This window comes from Platichthys flesus, chromosome 12 (genome assembly GCF_949316205.1).
Source record: "Platichthys flesus chromosome 12, fPlaFle2.1, whole genome shotgun sequence".
NCBI lineage: Eukaryota > Metazoa > Chordata > Actinopteri > Pleuronectiformes > Pleuronectidae > Platichthys > Platichthys flesus.
The window spans coordinates 11,909,743-11,928,305 of record NC_084956.1 but is presented as its reverse complement, the minus strand read 5'-3'; the positions used below and the strand labels follow the sequence as shown (position 1 = coordinate 11,928,305).

The 18,563-nt window shown below is 39.9% G+C and overlaps 2 protein-coding genes across 2 annotated transcripts; both read left to right on the top strand.

The window, feature by feature from the left end:
• Nucleotides 1–197: 197 nt before the first annotated feature.
• Nucleotides 198–9,247, top strand: LOC133966314 (inhibitor of nuclear factor kappa-B kinase subunit alpha-like). The gene is made up of 22 exons (XM_062401193.1): nt 198–450; nt 1,074–1,223; nt 1,323–1,417; nt 1,662–1,779; nt 1,868–1,937; nt 2,021–2,109; nt 2,236–2,325; nt 2,422–2,546; nt 2,759–2,866; nt 2,959–3,094; nt 3,191–3,391; nt 3,617–3,719; nt 4,363–4,486; nt 4,570–4,721; nt 4,818–4,879; nt 4,967–5,076; nt 5,161–5,210; nt 5,344–5,452; nt 5,571–5,718; nt 5,833–5,882; nt 7,950–8,049; nt 8,377–9,247. Exons 2-22 carry the CDS (start codon nt 1,119–1,121, stop codon nt 8,434–8,436), a joined length of 2,205 nt encoding a protein of 734 aa, XP_062257177.1. The 5' UTR covers nt 198–450; nt 1,074–1,118; the 3' UTR covers nt 8,437–9,247.
• Nucleotides 9,248–11,166: 1,919 nt separating this feature from the next.
• Nucleotides 11,167–17,982, top strand: erlin1 (ER lipid raft associated 1). Its single transcript, XM_062400854.1, has 12 exons — nt 11,167–11,314; nt 12,606–12,734; nt 12,984–13,065; nt 13,294–13,340; nt 13,424–13,485; nt 13,591–13,716; nt 13,862–13,935; nt 14,211–14,269; nt 14,418–14,509; nt 14,661–14,750; nt 14,874–14,953; nt 15,662–17,982. The coding sequence occupies exons 2-12, from the start codon at nt 12,622–12,624 to the stop codon at nt 15,818–15,820; spliced, it is 984 nt and encodes a 327-aa protein (XP_062256838.1). The 5' UTR covers nt 11,167–11,314; nt 12,606–12,621; the 3' UTR covers nt 15,821–17,982.
• The last annotated feature ends 581 nt before the right edge of the window (nt 17,983–18,563 follow it).

The following is an 18,563-nucleotide window of genomic DNA, read 5'->3' as shown; positions in this document are numbered from 1 at the left end:
GCTTTTATGTTGTGATAAATAAACATGCTTACTCCACAGTCTGGTTTGTAAAACACCCTCAGACTGGGTTTGCTGGTGGATGTGAACGTGGGTGGGTGCCGGGAATTCCCCCCACAGAGGGGATCAGTCCTGTGGCCTCGGCTCAGTGACTCTGTCCGCCGCTGTGAGGACCAGCACGCATGCGCAGAAACAGCGCCTGTCGCCTACTTTCATTTTTACCCTGCGCAGATTGTGCAGCCGATTTTAGCTTCACACAAGAAACTCACACAACGACACAACAACAACAGCAACTTCCATCATCAGGTCGCGTTCGAGGGATCGTTGACCCGGAAGGTTTCGTTTCAACCTGCTCGACATGAGGAAGACAGAGTAAACGAAACGTAAACAAGACGTGGAGCTAACTGCGGCAACAATGTTCTGACAACTCAGGCTAATCTCGTCTGGAGGCAGGTGAGAGGACAGTGTGTGTGTATTCATGTTTTGTTGTGGTTTACACAGTCGACACTTTACACAAAATCTGGTTTTCATCTGACAAAAGAGCAAGAAGAGCGATCACTGCATCACAAAGTACCAACTAATGACCTGTTTGCAGAATTTCAGATAATGAAAATTGATTAATCATCTTTAACGTGCTTAAAATATTGTCACCATGTAAGATTTCCAATGTGTTTGTAACCATGAGATAAATATAAATATAAACCTAAAGGAAGGACTATGTTTAGAAAGATAAGATAAGACAAAGATGTTCCTTCAGTGATCCTACTAAGAGGGAAATTACAATTGACACAGCATCATAGGGGAGGAAATATAAGAAAATGGATACAAATAGGATTATTATATACAAAATAAGCTGAAATACTATATATGCAAAGCTGTTTTTCTAATGTAAGTATACACAATGTGTAATTGTGAAATTTGCCCTAATTCTTTGGAATTCTTTGGGTGATCAAACATTAAAATTATAGTCGAAATATAATTTTCATCAATTACTTTATAATAAATGTTAAATTTATTATCTGTACACTGACCATAACACATTGGCCTTTTTTATTTTTTACTGGGTTCCTTTACAGACTTCTTCTGTTGCCCTGTGGCTGCAGCAGACCTTGCACCACAGTATGGAGCGGGGGGCGCTCAGGCAGAACCAGGTCTGTGGCTCCTGGGAGATGAAGGAGCGGATCGGGATGGGAGGCTTTGGGCACGTCTACCTGTACCAGCACCTTGTAAGTTCTGTCACCCACACGGCATCAACTGGATAATTAACTCCAGACCCAGATCAGTGTTTCACATGCTTCTTTATGTCCTGTCTGTGTTTGGAGCAGGAGCTGGGAGAGAAGATCGCTGTGAAACTTTGCCGCCTGGAGCTGAACACCAAGAACAAGGACCGCTGGAGCAGAGAGATCCAGATCATGAAGAAGTCAGTGTGTTGCCCTGTTAATAGTTTTTTTTTTTGTTTGTATTTTATTTTATCTTGCTGAAGTTGAAGGACAGAGGATGTCCCACCTTGTAAAGCCCTAGGAGACAAATTGTGATTTGTAAATAAGGGCTATACAAATTCAATTTGATTATTGGATTGAAATCATCTCCTAGTCTTTACACAGTAGTTCATAGATTATTTCACTGTACATTTTCCTCAAGCTGCTTGTCCCCTTCTTTCACAGACTGAACCATGTGAACGTTGTTCAGGCCAGAGAAGTACCAGAGGAGTTTAGCTCCATTGTTCTAAATGACCTACCCCTTTTAGCCATGGAGTACTGCTCCAGAGGAGACCTACGCAAGGTACCAAACTGATAAAGGATGAAACCTCTAAAAAATGTCTTTGTCTTTTTAAACAATACACAATTAACCTCTCTCCCTCTGAATTTAGGTGTTGAATAAACCAGAAAACTGTTGTGGGCTTAAGGAGAGTGACGTCCTCTCGCTGCTCACTGACATTGGTAATATTTCCCTCAGCCTTTGCTCTCGTTCTTTAAAGTACATTTTAAAGCATCAAGTACATGGAATCTATTTTCAAACATAGGTTCAGGTATCCAGTATCTCCATGAAAACAAGATCATCCATAGAGACCTAAAGCCAGAGAACATAGTGCTTCAGGAGGTTGGTGGAAAGGTGAACTAATTAATTTTTTGTGTGTCTACAGCCTGTTTTAGCTCCTGTATCGTATATCATTCAGTGCAGATAATGGATACACATTTCTGTGTCTTGCTCTCATTCTGAAACTATGTTTTCCTCCAGCTTGTCCATAAAATCATAGACCTGGGTTATGCCAAAGATCTCGATCAGGGCAGTCTCTGTACATCCTTTGTTGGAACTCTCCAGTATCTGGTAAGTGTTGCATCACTAATGCAACTCTGCAGGTGACATTTTTTGATGTCTTTTCAATATGTTTCAACAATGAAGCTCTGTGTGTATTTGTGCCAGGCTCCAGAGCTGTTTGAGAGCAAACCCTACACTGTAACTGTCGACTATTGGAGCTTTGGCACCGTGATCTTCGAATGCACTTGTGGCTTTCGCCCCTTTTTACACCACATGCAACCTGTACAGTGGTGAGTCACTGTAATGATTCATGCAATAATCAATGTATATGTTAAAAAATTGAGACAAAGTAATGAGATTTAACATAGGCTCTTAGTTTTTGGAACCTTTTATGGATCTAGTTTCTTAGGCCAAGGAGGTTATGGTAGGGTTTATTGATATTCTTGAGTGCCATTCTAGTTTTCAACATATTTTCAGTTCTCTGGTTCATCTTCTTATGTAGGACAAGTAAAGTGAAGAACAAAGGTCCCAACGACATCATGGCAGTAGAGGACATGAACGGAGAAGTCAGATTTTCTGCACAGCTCCCTTATCCCAACAATCTCAGCAGGTAGCAAAAAAAATATTTTTCTTTGTACCTACCAGATCTTTGCATTTAAACTTACATATAACCTTTGTACTGGTGCATTTTTGTGTTAAAAGGCCAATTCTCGAGCCAGTTGAGTCTCTACTACAGATGTTGTTACTGTGGGACCCTGCAACACGTGGTGGGGGGGTGGATCCTGACACAAACAAACCCAACTGCTACACCACTCTTCAGAATATTCTAAACATGAAGGTCAGTAATATTTATGTCGTGTAAGATCAAGTTTTATTGAGTTATTTTACCAGACCAGGGAGCAGTAAGCCAACCCTCAGAATATTTCCTTTCCAGGTGATTCATGTGTTGGACATGACGTCAGCCCAGCTGCACTCCTTGGTTTTGGGAGCCGAGGAGGGTCTACACTCCCTGCAGCTTCGCCTGGAGACAAACACGCAGACACACATTGCCCCACTGAGTCAAGAGCTGCTGATGGAGACAGGAATCTCCCTCGACCCGCGCAGACCGCCCGCACACTGTCTGCCAGACGGATTGGTACGAGACACCAGTGGTCATTTTTGCAGCTGGCTTCAATTTAGTCTCTGTCTTTTGATGAAAATGAGGATTTGTTTAAGATGGACCAAGGACATGAGTCCTGGAGATTAATCTAGCAAGTCTGAACCTCAGCACAGTTTTTCCACTTGTTTTTACAAAATGAGCTGAACCTCCATCAGCATGCACTGCAGTATGCACAGTGAGAAATTTGCGCTGTGATTCCAGAGAGGCTGGGACTGCTCCATAGTCTTCCTGTTCGATAAGTGCCTGACCAAGTACTCTGGACCACTGACTGCCAGACCTCTGCCAGACAGTGTCAACTTTATAGGTGAGATATATAACTGAATACTGCATAGATATCAGTCTGCTGTTGATGTCTATACGGATTTCTTTGGCTTTGAAAGTTATGGACATAATTCGAGAAAGTAATTGTGTTTTAGTTTTTTTAAGTGCGTGAGAAAAAATAGTCTTTCCATATGAAAAGAGTAAATGAATGATCCGGTTCAATTCATTAATGTCATTGCCACCATAATATCATTATGGATTTACTACCAGCAAACTGAACATCCTTGATGTTGGCTGTGTACATTACTGTGAGCCGCCTCTTCTTCTTCTATTGTATGCTTCTGTGTCAACCTCCTGAAATTGTCCAAAAGCTCTGAATGATAACCCCAAAAAAGTTTTCACTCTGCAAAAAAAACCAAACCATGGTTCAGATTGATCGGAACTTAGCCTTCATCTGGTCTTACAATATTTTGGTATGAAGATCCAGACCATAGTTCGAGGCACCTCTCACACCTCTTATTTTGGTACATACTAAATGGAAAGGTCCAAAGGTCCTGACCAATTAAGGTAGGAGGGACGTAGCCCTAAAACAAAACATTGATGTTTGTTGTTGATATTTTAAAGTTACATCCAATTGTTAGAGTCTGATGTATGTATTTTTTTTGGTGAACTCTGTGTTGTCTCAGTGAGGGAGACGAAGACTCAGCTCCCTCTGTCTGCTCTGAGGAAAGTGTGGGGAGAAGCAGTCAGCTACATCTGCGGGCTGAAAGAGGACTACATCCGCCTGTATCAGGGACAGAAGGCTGCCATGTGAGTGACTCTCAAATACATAGACTCAACACTTGCATACATAAGAGTTTTGAAACACATATGTCGTGTTTGTGTGTGTACAGGCTGAGTCTGCTGCGTTTCAACACCAACCTAACTCGGTACAAGAACCAGCTCTTCTCCCAGTCGCAGCAGCTCCGAGCCAAACTAGCTTTCTTTAAGACCAGCATCCAGCACGACCTCGAGCAATACACCAAGCAGAGGGCCACGGGCATCTGTGAGTTCATAATAACCTGCTGCTGTGACACGTATGGTGATTTAAAGTCCTCACTGAAGCTTTAATTAAACTGTCTGTTGCTGTTTTCAATTGAAGCTTCAGAAAAAATGCTGAAGACGTGGCAGGAAAACGACGAGAAGGCTGAAAGTTTCACAAAGGTAGGACAACTGTTCATTTCACTCTACATAGACTCACCTGCAGTTTTCGAAAAAGTATCATATGATGAGTTGGGTTTTCTACCATAGGTTGCAGATGTAGGGTATCTGGATGAAGAGATAGTGTCTCTACACTCTGGGATTGTGGAGTTGCAGAGGAGTCCTTTTGCCAGGAGACAAGGGGACGTGATGGAACAGCTGTCAGTATCTGGGTTACATTGAAGCTATGATCATTTCCTTGAAAATATCTGACGTCCACAAGTTTACTGACTCATTTTTTCCAGAGAGGAAAAGGCCATTGAACTCTACAAGCAACTGAAAGCTAAATGCAAAAGTGAGTACAAATCAGGACACATAAAATACGAGACATTGGGTTTTGAAAATAGCCGGCTGCTATGTGGTTTGCGTTTACATGATTTTGACAAATGTTGGTACATGGAAGCTCATAGGAGGATGTGTTTGTCCAGGTCCTGACCCTCCACATGGCTACAGTGACAGCTCGGACATGGTGAAGACCATCCTCCTGACAGTTCAGAACCAGGACAGGGTGCTGAAAGACTTGTACACTCACCTCAGGTAATTTAGACATGACTTCAAACACACACGCTCATGCACAACATGGCAAAATTCAGCACAACTTTTACAGTTCCTTGTGTGACATTTTTTGTTTTTCCCCATCTGTTGTTTTCTATAGCACAATCCTGGTGTGTAAGCAGCGCATCATTGATTTGTTCCCTAAGTTGGAGCGGGCGGTGGAGAACATAAAAACCGCAGAGGCAGCCGTGATGCAGATGCAAATGAAGCGGCAGAGAGAGTTCTGGTATCTCCTCAAGATCGCCTGTGTGAGTTTTTAAGAAATTGCAGGATAGAAAGTCTTCCTAGCTGTCAATCCATGTTTATTAAACTGATACTTCAAATAACACCTGAGCTAACACAGTGTGTGGTTGTGTATTTAGGCCCAGAGTAATTCTCCATCACATTCGATTACGCAGCGACCCACTGAAAGGTAAGATTACAATGAGTCACAAGTCAGTTCAATATGACACAATTGTATGTGAATGCTAAAACATTGTGTGACTGTTTTCTCTGATTGTTGTTTAGAAGATGAGTTTAAATCCACACAAGTTGTCTGATCTCTTAAAACCAGCTGCGTATGGAGGACCATACATGACATAAGTAAAAATAAATAAATAAATAAATGTATAAATAAATACAGAAATAAATAAATAAATGAATAAATAAAAATGGAAATAAATAAATAAATACAGAAATAAATAAATAAATATGTTAATACCAAAAGAAATGTCAAAAGAAATGTCTTAAATATATTTTAACATTTATTTTTTCCCTGATACATTTCCTTTGCATTTGCAGTGTCCTTATGCTAATGAGAAAGGCGGGCCTAACCGCAGTCTCATGCAGGATTGGTCACAGGAGTGTAATGATCCAGCCCTACTACTTCTGCCTTTCAATGCTGGTGTCCAGTAGCTGTTTGCAGCGTTGAGCCAGTTCACACTTAAAATTAACTAGTTCAAGTTCAGAGGGTTAGTTAAGGTTATTTTTTATTGGGATGATTTAGGTGTCAGTAGTCCTGACTGTGAGCGTCACGTCTCGTGTTGTAATGAGCACAAAGGAGCGAGCCGAGAGGAGGAGGAGGAAACAGAAACTCCAGCTCGGTACAAACCACCTGCAGCTTCTGCTGTGATCATGAAGCCGCTGATCTCTGAGCAGATGTGACCAGAGAAGCTCTGTGTTTCCACTGTTTCCACTGTTCCACAGAGTCACTAACTGGCTGTTGCACGGTGAAGAGCTCAAGTCTCAGTCACTGCCCGTGTCTCTGAGCGAGTGTGTGGCACAGCGCAGGGGCTGTGTGTGTGTGTAGCTCAGTTGACCAATCCTGCTCGAGACTGAGGTTAGGCCCGCCTTTCTCATTCGCATAAGGACACTGAAATCGAAAAATAAAAGTTGGAATAAATGTGGAAATAAATAAATAAATATGGAAATAAATGCAGAATTAAATAAATCAATGTCTTAAACTTATTTCCACATTTATTTATTTATTTCCACTTTTATTGCAACTTTTATTTATTTCCACATTTATTTATTTCCACATTTCAGTGTCCTTATGCTAATGAGAAAGGCGGGCTTAACCTCAGTCTCGAGCAGGATTGGTCAACTGAGCTACACACACACACACACAGCCCCTGCGCTCCGTCACACACTCGCTCAGAGACACGGGCAGTGACTGAGACTTGATCTCTTCACCGTGCAACAGCCAGTTAGTGACTCTGTGGAACAGTGGAAACAGTGGAAACACAGAGCTTCTCTGGTCACATCTGCTCAGAGATCAGCGGCTTCATGATCACAGCAGAAGCTGCAGGTGGTTTGTAACGAGCTGGAGTTTCTGTTTCCTCCTCCTCCTCTCGGCTCGCTCCTTGTGCTCATTACAACACGAGACGTGACGCTCACAGTCAGGACTACTGACACCTAAATCATCCCAATAAAAAATAACCTTAACTAACCCTCTGAACTTGAACTAGTTCATTTTAAGTGTGAACTGGCTCAACGCTGCAAACAGCTACTGGACACCAGCATTGAAAGGCAGAAGTAGTAGGGCTGGATCATTACACTCCTGTGACCAATCCTGCATGAGACTGCGGTTAGGCCCGCCTTTCTCATTAGCATAAGGACACTGCAAATGCAAAGGAAATGTATCAGGGAAAAAATAAATGTTAAAATATATTTAAGACATTTCTTTTGACATTTCTTTTGGTATTAACATATTTATTTATTTATTTCTGTATTTATTTATTTATTTCCATTTTTATTTATTCATTTATTTATTTATTTCTGTATTTATTTATACATTTATTTATTTATTTATTTTTACTTATGTCATGTATGGTCCTCCATAGCTGCGGGCTTGTGTGCAAGCAGCAATTCCACCACAAGAGGTCCCCCCCACTCGCTTTCATCCTCCTCCCTTGTCATGAAAAAAGGGCTGCTTGTACTCCTGGGTTCATGAGAACGTGCAGAAACATTTCATCTATTCAGAGTCTCTTGTCTGTTTCAGTGAAAGCGTTCATCAATTACTGGATGAGAATCAGCGTTATCTGGGTCAGCTGACTTCTCTGCTGCAAGACGCTACTCAGGAGATGGAGCCCAGTGTAATGGTACGATGTTCACGTGTGAAGGAACTCAACAATTCACTATTGTTCTTTGACTGCATAGAAAACATCTGTTAAAAAACAGATAATTTCAAAAACTAGTAGTCACCACCACATATATATATATAGTTGTGTGGCTGTGTGTAGTTTACAATGTATTATTGTTCTCATATTTGTATATTTGCAGTTCATCTTTACTTAAAAATCCTTTACTAGATCACTTGTACCATTTTAATTTCAATTTGAAGATGATAGATAGAGCATTTAATGAATCACCAGTACAGTGTTAATGATCTGTGGTAAAATGGCTTCCTCGGTTTATTCTCTCTGCAGGAACAGGACTGGAGCTGGACTCAGTACCGAGCAGTGGAAACACAATCTCTGAAGCTGTAGAAACTGACCAGAGACATATAGAGATAGTTTATACTACAAACAAGTGCCTAATCAGAGTTACACCATTTGAAAGCTCTGTGATTCCATACTGTGTCATTTACATACACGTGATACTGCGAGAAAATACTGTGTGAAGCAGCATGACGTGTTAAGCTATCAATGTAATAACTTAAACTTACATTATTAAATTAAAAAAAATATCAAGCTGTCACCAAATTGTATTTATTGTACTTCTAATAAAGGTTAGAGTAAAACGTTGCTGCTAACAAACTATGCATGATGGAATGTGAGTAAATTTAAAAATGTTATCATGTTTTGTCTTTGCTCAAACTGTTTAAATTGTTAGTTGTTTTCATTTTCAGTTTGTCCTTTCTCTTTATGTGTTGAAATGTTGAAGATTGTATTAGATTGTGAAACTATCTCACCAAGTGGAGCAGACAACTGTCTGCACACATACAGGAAACTATTTGTTTACAAGACCCTGGGTTCAACATTCTCCTAGGAGCTGCTGAAATCCAAACAGAGAGACAAACATGCATAAATTAATATGACACAAAACAAGAAGCCCAAAAACAATGTCTCAGAAGGAAGGAGGAAGATTTAAATACATGGTGATTTGAGTTATCTTCATTCGTCATTATCCTCTCATATGTGTTTGATTTGTTTGTAACTGTGATGAGATGTTTTTTCCGGAATTAAACAACTATCTGAACAAACCATTAGTAAGGAGTCAAAAACAAGGAACTGAGTTGCTTGTGTCCCTGTGAGTGAATCAGCCTGAAAATAAAAGTTTACATTATTTTTTATTAAATAGCCTTCTGTGTGTATTTTACTGTTACCTACTCTTCTTCATGACCCTTTACATAAGGTAAGTATTTTCTCTCAGTAAAATTTTAGAGGGAAATGTTGGTTGTAATTTCACATATTTGAATCTCATTCTATTGAGTTTATTTTACTGGCATATAGCCTCACAGAAACTGTTTTTAGAAGTAGTTGCAATAAGAGTATTAGGACATTTAAATAAAATGCATTGTAGGTATTGGCAGTATAAAAAGAGTTTTTGTCATTCTCTGCCGATGAAGAAACACTTTACACGACAACCTTCACTCAGGAGCAGAAACAATTAAAAAAAAAAAAACAGATAACAGTCCCATGTAACATGTTCAGCTCTGTCTTGGCAGTTTGATAAGCTATCAACTTAATATGTGTCATGACATATTTATATTTAAGAAAATCAAGATACATACAAATATTTGCCTTTTATTCACATATTATAATTATACTCAAGTTACACCAATTTACAGTAAATGAAAAGAGTGTGCTGCTGCAGGAAGCTGAGAGCAGGATCTTAGCTAAACACTCAAGGAAAGAGAAGCAGACTATTTGACTTTTCATCGTGTTTATAAGTCAATTTCTTTTATAATGTTTTCACCTGAATGGTGGAAATATGTGGATAAATACCAGGGATCATCGTATAAACTGTAAAATGTAGTTAAAGCATTAATTTTACTGCAGCGTTTCCTTTCGAAAGATGACAGGGCGGTACAGGGAATTTCTGGAGGCTGTGATTCGTCGTGTCTGACCAATAGAAACATGTCTCATTAACATAACGGAGCGAAACCTGAAGACAAACCTCAAAATAACATCCTTAAATAGAATAACGAGTCCCTTTTCTTGGCGCCTCTTACACTACTGAAACAAACAAGTCGAACCGTGTAGGCTGTGGAACCATACCAAAACGACACCATGACAGTGAGTGCAACTTTTATTCAGCTCTATATATACCGCCTGCCCGCCATTTTTACCCATGGATGTGAGGGCGATCTGGCTGCGACATCTGTCACCCCATTGATCGCTAGGGTTGATTCGGCTGATCTGGCTGGCTAGGCGGGTGTCCCCTTCCTCCCTCACCGCTCCACGTGTGTCCCTCCCGACGCCCCGCGCTCGGTGGAAGAGGACAAGGTTCCCCCGGCGGACGACCATCCATCGGTTTACCAGTAGCTGCGCTCCCCTGCTAGAACCTCCAAACAAGCTCAAGGCCCATTTGTAGGAGAAACGTAGGGAAGTCAAGCTCCAAGCTTCAGACACATCCAAGTGAGGCGCTGCACGTGGCAGTCTGCCTTCCTTTTGATTAACTTTTTAAAAAACACACGTTTTAATGTTACTGCCACCAGTATTATTTATATTGGTTATTCACGAGTTAAATTATTAATGTTAATCCTCTTATTATGAACATATAAACATATAAGTTTCACCAGTTCATTTTTATTTTATTTTACTCCTCTCATATTACTTTCACATTTAATCCCCAGGTTCATTATTATTATTATTTTACTCTTAATATTACTACTTATATGCTATCATATATTTATCTTATATTATTCCTATCGTTATTTCTATCAGGCACTCCTTCTACATTACTCTGTCTACGCTCTATATTTTTTATTTAATTTACAACACATTTTTTTGTTCACTTGTACTGTATATTATCCACGTTTGATATTTACATGACATCACACTCTACATATACTACATGCATACAGTTTATACAATACCACTACACTCTGTTTACGCACATTCAAAAACAGAGGGCTGATGCATTTGATGCCGCAATTAAATAAAGTAATTTAATGAATTGGATTTTTCTAAAGCTAAATGTTTGGAAAGGATAATAGTGGTAATATGTCCCAGCGGCCGTGAAGGCAGCATCATGTAATAGTAAAACGAGAGTGGGACCTGTTGGGGGCGGGGGAGGTGAATGATAGGACCGGAGAGGGAGGCTGTTCGATCACTGTGGTCATTTGGTTCCGTTGATCAGAAGCTGGACTCTTTATTCCACAGATCACATATCGATTCTTGTTTTGCAGTGCAGCGCGAGGTGAGTCAATCCGCCTGCACGTACGCCAGCAGGCTAGTTAGAGAGCTAACCGTAGCATGGCGCTAAGAGAAACGGACCCACCCGATCTGGGGCGCTAGCTGACAGGCTAGCTGGGTTAGCGTCAACCCTAAGAGCGAGCGGTGTGCGAGGCTTTATTTTTAAATGCAGTTATAACGAGGCTTTGTAGACGATGTCACGCTGTGGCCGTGGTGCTCACGTGTTGATTGTGTTGCTAAATTAGGGACAGAATCGCTGGTTGTCTCCTCACAAGTCAACCTGTGAGCTAGCACTGTTAGCGTTAGCTTCATTAATGGTCAGGCTGAGTGGGAAGTGGCTTTTCTAATGGGAGCTGATTAAAAATGAGTGACTCAACTCTTCAAACTTGTTATTAACTATGTCAACACAGTCGCGTCACAGTTAAATGACGAAATCGCTGTTGACGCACTTTTAATGTTTTGGCTTTCCACTGTGAATGATGAGTTCTTTTGACCTGAGTGCACCTGTACACCTCAGTTTAATCACTATATTTTCATATATATAATGTATTAAGGCTAAGCTATGATGAATAATGATTGCAATATAATACAATAGGTCAAGTATTGTGTAAACACAGTGACACTTAACTGATCTACTTTAGAGTTGTAAAATGTTTTGTTGATTGTCATTGTGTCTGTCCTTTAAAATGTAGTTTAAAAACACAACCTTCACTCAGGAGCAAGAAATCTGTCTTTAAACTTATAATAAATTAAACAACTAATAATCTGAGATTTATTGTAATAATGATAAATTCATGTGAACATTTTTATCTTGATCATTTCTTGTCGTATGGCCTGGCCTTAATACGTCTACTGATATTCTGAAAATGATAAAGCTGGGGTTTTACAGACCTCCTGTACTAATATAATCTATAGAAAGATAGATAGATAGATAGATTGATACTTTATTAGTCCTGTGGGAAATTCAGAAAGTTATGTCTACCTCTGGTGCAGGTTTTGTTCAAGACATGTGCCTGCACGTTCATTCCTTATAAAAAGTTAGTTAAACAGTGTTCAGTGTACATGCACCTTTCTATTAAGTTTCTACTCAGTGTACTCAGCATGGTTCCATACGGTGTGAATGCTGACCATTAATCCTACCTCACACAAGTTGTAATCACACAGCTCTAACCCTAACCCTGAATTAGTTAAAGCTATGTGCATGCAATAAGCTGTTAGCTGGCTGTGTGTTCTCTGCCCTGAGAACATTATGTTGTGTAAATACAGGATGTTTATCCTTCTTTCTCTGCTTACAGGTGAGCGCCAGTGAGAATGACTATGCCGCATGTAGGGGCAGTGTTTGCAGCAATAACAGGACTGATGGCCATCCTGCTGCACTCCTCCATTCACAAGATAGAGGAAGGACACCTCGCTGTGTACTACAGGTATCTCAACACTGAAACCTGTGATGGAGACAGAAACAACCCATATGTGAATGTGAATGGCAGATTGTTATTTGTATTTGGAACTTCCTGTATTGTAGTAACATGTTGTTATTTAGAAAAATAACCACACCCTATTAAACTACTGTTAAACCTTCCTGTCCATTTCCTTTTTCCACTTTCTTTAAATAATGCATCAGACAATTCCGTTTTGAGAAGTCAGACCAAATAATTTGTTTGTATTTGTTTCAGGGGCGGGGCGTTGTTGACTTCCCCCAACGGTCCTGGATATCACATCATGCTGCCTTTCATTACCACCTACAGATCAGTACAGGTAAACTAACCTTTCAGGAATAAAACTTGCTCTGTGAGCAAAGCTAATCTTGGAGTCAACCATACTGAGCAGGACATGGAAATCAGAAGGGGATTTTATACAAATAAGTCAGATACCAAACTCCCCAACTGAAACACTCATCTTTTATCTTGAAGTACATACTTTTACAAACTTTAACGCATAGCAGATACTTGTAGTCGGAGAATAATTGTTATTTCTTTCTTTCAGACTACTCTCCAAACTGATGAGATCAAGAATGTGCCTTGTGGAACCAGGTAAGACTGAGCTTAACATCAAAATAAAGACCAGTCTTTTCAGGTGGACGATGTAACTAACAGATACTTTTCTTTCTTCATAGTGGTGGTGTGATGATCTATTTCGACAGAATAGAAGTAGTTAACATGCTGATCCCTTCAGCAGGTACATAATGGTCTTCCCTCATTGCAGAAGTTCCTCATCTGGTTGATTCATTAGCTCCCACTAACTGCGTGTTACTAAGTGTTACTTGTGTTCATGTCTGTGCAGTGGTGGACACTGTGAGGAACTACACGGCCGATTATGACAAAACTCTAATTTTCAACAAGATTCATCATGAACTCAACCAGTTCTGCAGCGTTCACACACTACAAGAGGTCTACATAGAGCTGTTTGGTGAGTGAGCTATCAACAAGGCGTTTCGTTGAAATACATTATAAACAAAACAACTTGTGCTGCATGCTTATTACTGAAATTCCTGAGCTGTGATGCACAGGATGTTGCGTATTCAAACGGCAGTTTCTGTTGTTTTGTCTTGCAGACATTATAGATGAAAATCTGAAGACTGCTTTGCAGAAAGATCTCAATGCGATGGCACCTGGTCTCACAATACAGGTATTTAAACACTATATTTTACTCAATGTATCAAACAGGATTCAAATGTTTAATTACAGTAAACTGTTGCAGCTTACCGATTCTAAGGTCTACTTTTCAATAATACTACCGCATGCTGTGGTCAACGCTGACTTTAAGAAAACTGCATTCAAACTAAACAAAACTCTTACCAAGCCTGAGAAGCAGTCATCAATAATGTGGCTTTTAGATTGTGAGCAAAGGCCCATCTTGTTTTTCTCTCTTCTCCTCTGCACTGTTTCAATACCCTGATGAAGGCGGTCCGGGTTACCAAGCCAAAGATCCCTGAGTCGATCAGAAGGAACTTTGAACTCATGTGAGTGTGATAATCTTTGCTCTCTCGCACGGTCTTGGTGCACGTTTCAAATTCCCTGTTACCCGCCCACTCAGTTCAATTGAGACCACACAGAAAAGAAAACGTATGCAAGAATTTATTTGTTTATTTTGGTTGTGTGTGTGTGCAGGGAAGCAGAAAAGACTCGTCTGATGGTAACAGCTCAGACTCAGAAAGTGGTGGAAAAGGAAGCAGAGACTGAAAGGAAGAAGGCAATTATTGGTAAATATGGTTTCTTGCTCTAATTCAGCTTGATATTATAAAATGCAATTCATGAGTTTCCTTTTTTCAAGCACTCATCTGTATAACCTCACTATTGAACTCTACCTTCTGTGAAAAGCTGTGAAAGCTCACTGTTTTCTCTCTTCCACAGAGGCTCAGAAAGTGGCTCTAGTAGCAGAGATCCACTTCCAGCAGAAAATAATGGAGAAAGAGACGGAGAAGAGGATCTCTGAAATAGAGGGTTAGCCTGAGTGATATCAGTTTCCTTCTGTGACATGGTTTTTGTGTATTTGTGTATGCGCTGTCCTCTGGTGAGCTTGTTTGTCATGTGTCTGTCTCATTCAACACACTCTCTTTGTCTCAGATGCTGCCTTCCTGGCCAGGGAGAAGGGCAAAGCTGACGCCGAGTATTACACTGCTGCCAAGTTCGCTGAAGCAAACATGGTAAACAAAATATGGTGTTGACATTTTTACACACACAAATAAAATAACTTTTAATTTGCGATAGGTTTGTCAATGTTTCTCTCAAATGTCATTACTTATAATTGTTAATAGTTTATTAAACATTTAATGAAATTTAGCTTTTACCATTACTGTGTATACAGCACCTCGAGAGAATCCGGAGCTTGTCTATTTTTTCTGCAAGCGGTTAACAGAGAATAGACTGTAAATGATCAGTTGAACATCATAACAGCAGCAGGACACCTTTCACAAGAGTTGGAGTGAGAGCCATCTTTATCACTCCTTTTCATGTGTGTGTGTCTTTATCTCTATCTCGAAACAATGGTAAACAAAACCTCCCTGTTAAACTCAATGTAGAAAGACAGGGTTGGCTGCAGCAGTGCCACAGTAAGCATGCTCTCTGTGTGGACAGCACTTGTGCAAGCCAGAGATCAGATCAGCGATGTAGCCGTGACGCGCTGCCCATGCACCCAACACGGCCGGGGTTTTCTGTTTTCACACACATATTGGACGAGCCGTAGTTGCTGAGCCATCACATTCATAAAATAAATGAAAATACACATTTAAAATGTAATTGGAGCATTCAAATGATTATCATTTTTAAAATATTTTAATTGTATTCGCCTCCCAATATTTGCTCCAACAGCCCTGATCCTCACGTGCTCTTTTGTTTCTCTAAAATCTTTACAGATGAAGTTAACCCCGGAGTACCTGGAGCTGATGAAGTTCCAAGCCATAGCAGCTAACAGTAAGATCTACTTTGGCCAGGACATCCCGAACATGTTTGTAGAAGGAGCCAACAGTTCACCTAAGTCCGCTGAAGCAGACAGGAGAGCAGAAGGGCAGTGACTCCACAGCCCTGCTACGGCACAGGAGAGGAGAACCTGATGAGGACTTTGTCTTGTCTGTTGGATGGAGAGCACTAAACTGAAGTTGACGGGTGGGATAGGTTTGCAGCTAGTTTGGTGATCTACACACTTCAGTCTTAAATCTAAATGGCAAAGAAAGTGGGGGGGGAAATGAGGTATGAGGAAGAAAAGGCAAGTTAAAAAGGGAAAGTATTGTCTTCAGCTCCCGCTCTTATAGAAGAGATGCGTTTTAGGAATGAGAACGATGCCATAGTTAAAAATCAAAAGCATAATAAATGCTTATGATTGGGAAGGCGACAGCAAGTCGCCCTAATTACATATGCTTGCAATCAGTGCCGTGCTGAACTTTGCTTTTGGATCTGCATTCATTTTGTTTGTTCATTTGATGTATGCAAGAGGAGTGGTTTTGATGCTAATGAACATACTCTATTTTATTGAAATTAATTTCTACTTTAGCTTAACTGGAATCTGATAGGGGATTCAATCATCTCTTGCACTAAATCGCTAGTCTCTCAACATGGGTCAGTGTGAGGGCTGTTTTAATCACACCCCATGTGAATGACTTTAATATGGTGGTGAAGGGTTAATACAGGAGTACAAGCATTAATAAAGTGGTGGATACAGCAGCGTTCACTACATGAAGCTCAACTCAAATTGTGTATACCACACAGACTTAGTTTTATGATGTTGTTCTATAACCAAGTGGCCTGCCTTTGTTAAATCTTCACTTGAGCCTGCGTGAAGTAGAAAGTAGATGTTGTTCTATTGATACTCAAGTCTTTAAAGTGGCGGGTCGGTCAGCATGTGTTTAAATACAGTGATGTTGGTTTGGTTGCCTTGTAGGAGTTTATTGTTTAGAGCGCAGCCGCTACAGAGAAGCTGTATTAAGGCATTAACTGTGAAGCCAACTGAGAAAAAAAACAACTCTTAAGCTGCTGAAATCAAATCAGATTTTCTTTGAAAAAAATTATTTCAAGATGATCCATGGTTCAAAGCTAATTAATGTGGGACCGCATGAGTGGTTGAGTTGAATTCTAAAGAGACGTTAACACTGGAAGAAGTCGTGATATGTCTTCCTTGTCAAGAAGTCTTTAAATCTTTCTTTCCTCCGTCTGGTTTGGACTATGGTGTGTGGGGGGGGTGCATGCATGTGGGAAATTTGTTGGGCTTTATTTACATGATTGGTAGTGCCTGCGTTTGTCTGCTAACTCAGTTCTTACAGGTTATTTACAGATTATTGTGAGGTGGCTCAATGCACATTCTCAGGAAACTGGACTTTTATTTGAATAAAACGGCTGCTTGAAGCTTAAACCCGGCAAAAGACAGTTTTGTAAAACAAAAAAGAAAAAAGCTTAAATGTAGTGTTATGCTATGATTTTTTTTTTTTTTGTCATAAAAACCCATAAACTAAATTTAAAATCTGTCTCCTGCAATTATTTAAATGACAGTTTTACAACATGTCCCTGTTTAGCTCAACATCTGTTTTCAGAAGGTGTCTGACATTGAAATAACACAAAAAAGCCCCCTGCCACTGCATTAATGTGTAACTTTATATTTGATGTATAACAAAATTGTCCAATCTTTGCTTAATATTGAATTCAAATTGTTTTAATTGTGACACAAGCAACATGCAGCTCCTAATTCTATTAGTATTACACTCAGTGAGACACAAACACAAGCGTGGTTGTATTACAGTGAATGTTGATATTGCTTGGATTTAAACCAGATGCAAATTGGTGCTAGTTTTTGTTGTATTTATCAGTTTTTTGATGTTCTTCAGCTCTGTGGATCAGAAACATGGAGATACTTACACTATTCAGAATTCAAGCCTTAAATGACAATGGTTTACCCCAGACTGAAGGATTCAGTGATGATTATAAACCAAGAGGCTCCACCCTAACCCTAAGACGTTTAGTTCCGGTTTGGAAGTTAAAGGCTGCGTACTGCATTTGCTATGATGGTGGGCTCAAATAAAGCTACAACAGAAGTGGCTGAATTTAACTTTAAAGATGATTTCCTTTTTTTGGGTCAATATTTTGTACAATCTGTGAAATTTAATCATTGTCTCTTTGTTTTAAAAAGGTTTCTATGACAAAATGTTTTCAAGTTTTGACATGTTCTACAATAAAACCTATTTTGGTATCTCTCTTCTCCCCCTGTGTCTCTCTGTGTCGACCTGGTGTAGTACACATGTAAGCAGACAGGAGGAGATCTAACACCATGTCAATATTGAATGCTCTGATTCAGCTGCTCTAGAGCTGTGGTCGTCGTTTTTGTGGTGGTTGAAAGACAAAGAAGAGAGAAAAGCTAAATGAAAGATCAGATGATGGGTAAATAAGATGAAAAACTAAATTGAGAAATATAAGGCCACGAAAAGATGGCTTGGGGGGGGATGAGCTCGTAAAAGTGACACATGTACAAACTATTCTCAAGAAGAAGGCTTTCACAGGTTTAGTGGGGATTCCAATTATTTCTGATCATCACTTCAAAAACTCAGAATCTCGAACTGAATTATTATTTTTTTTATTTTTTTTCTAAAGACGAGAAACCATACCATGGTCATGTGTCGGCAGCATGACGATGACTCAGTGAACGCTGAATTAAACATATACACAGTCTGTCACACGGTACCTGTTGTTCTAACTCACTGCACGAGTTATACACATTTTGTACATATGCGTTTGTCTTAAGATTGTACAATCACCCCCCACCCCAGGGGACTG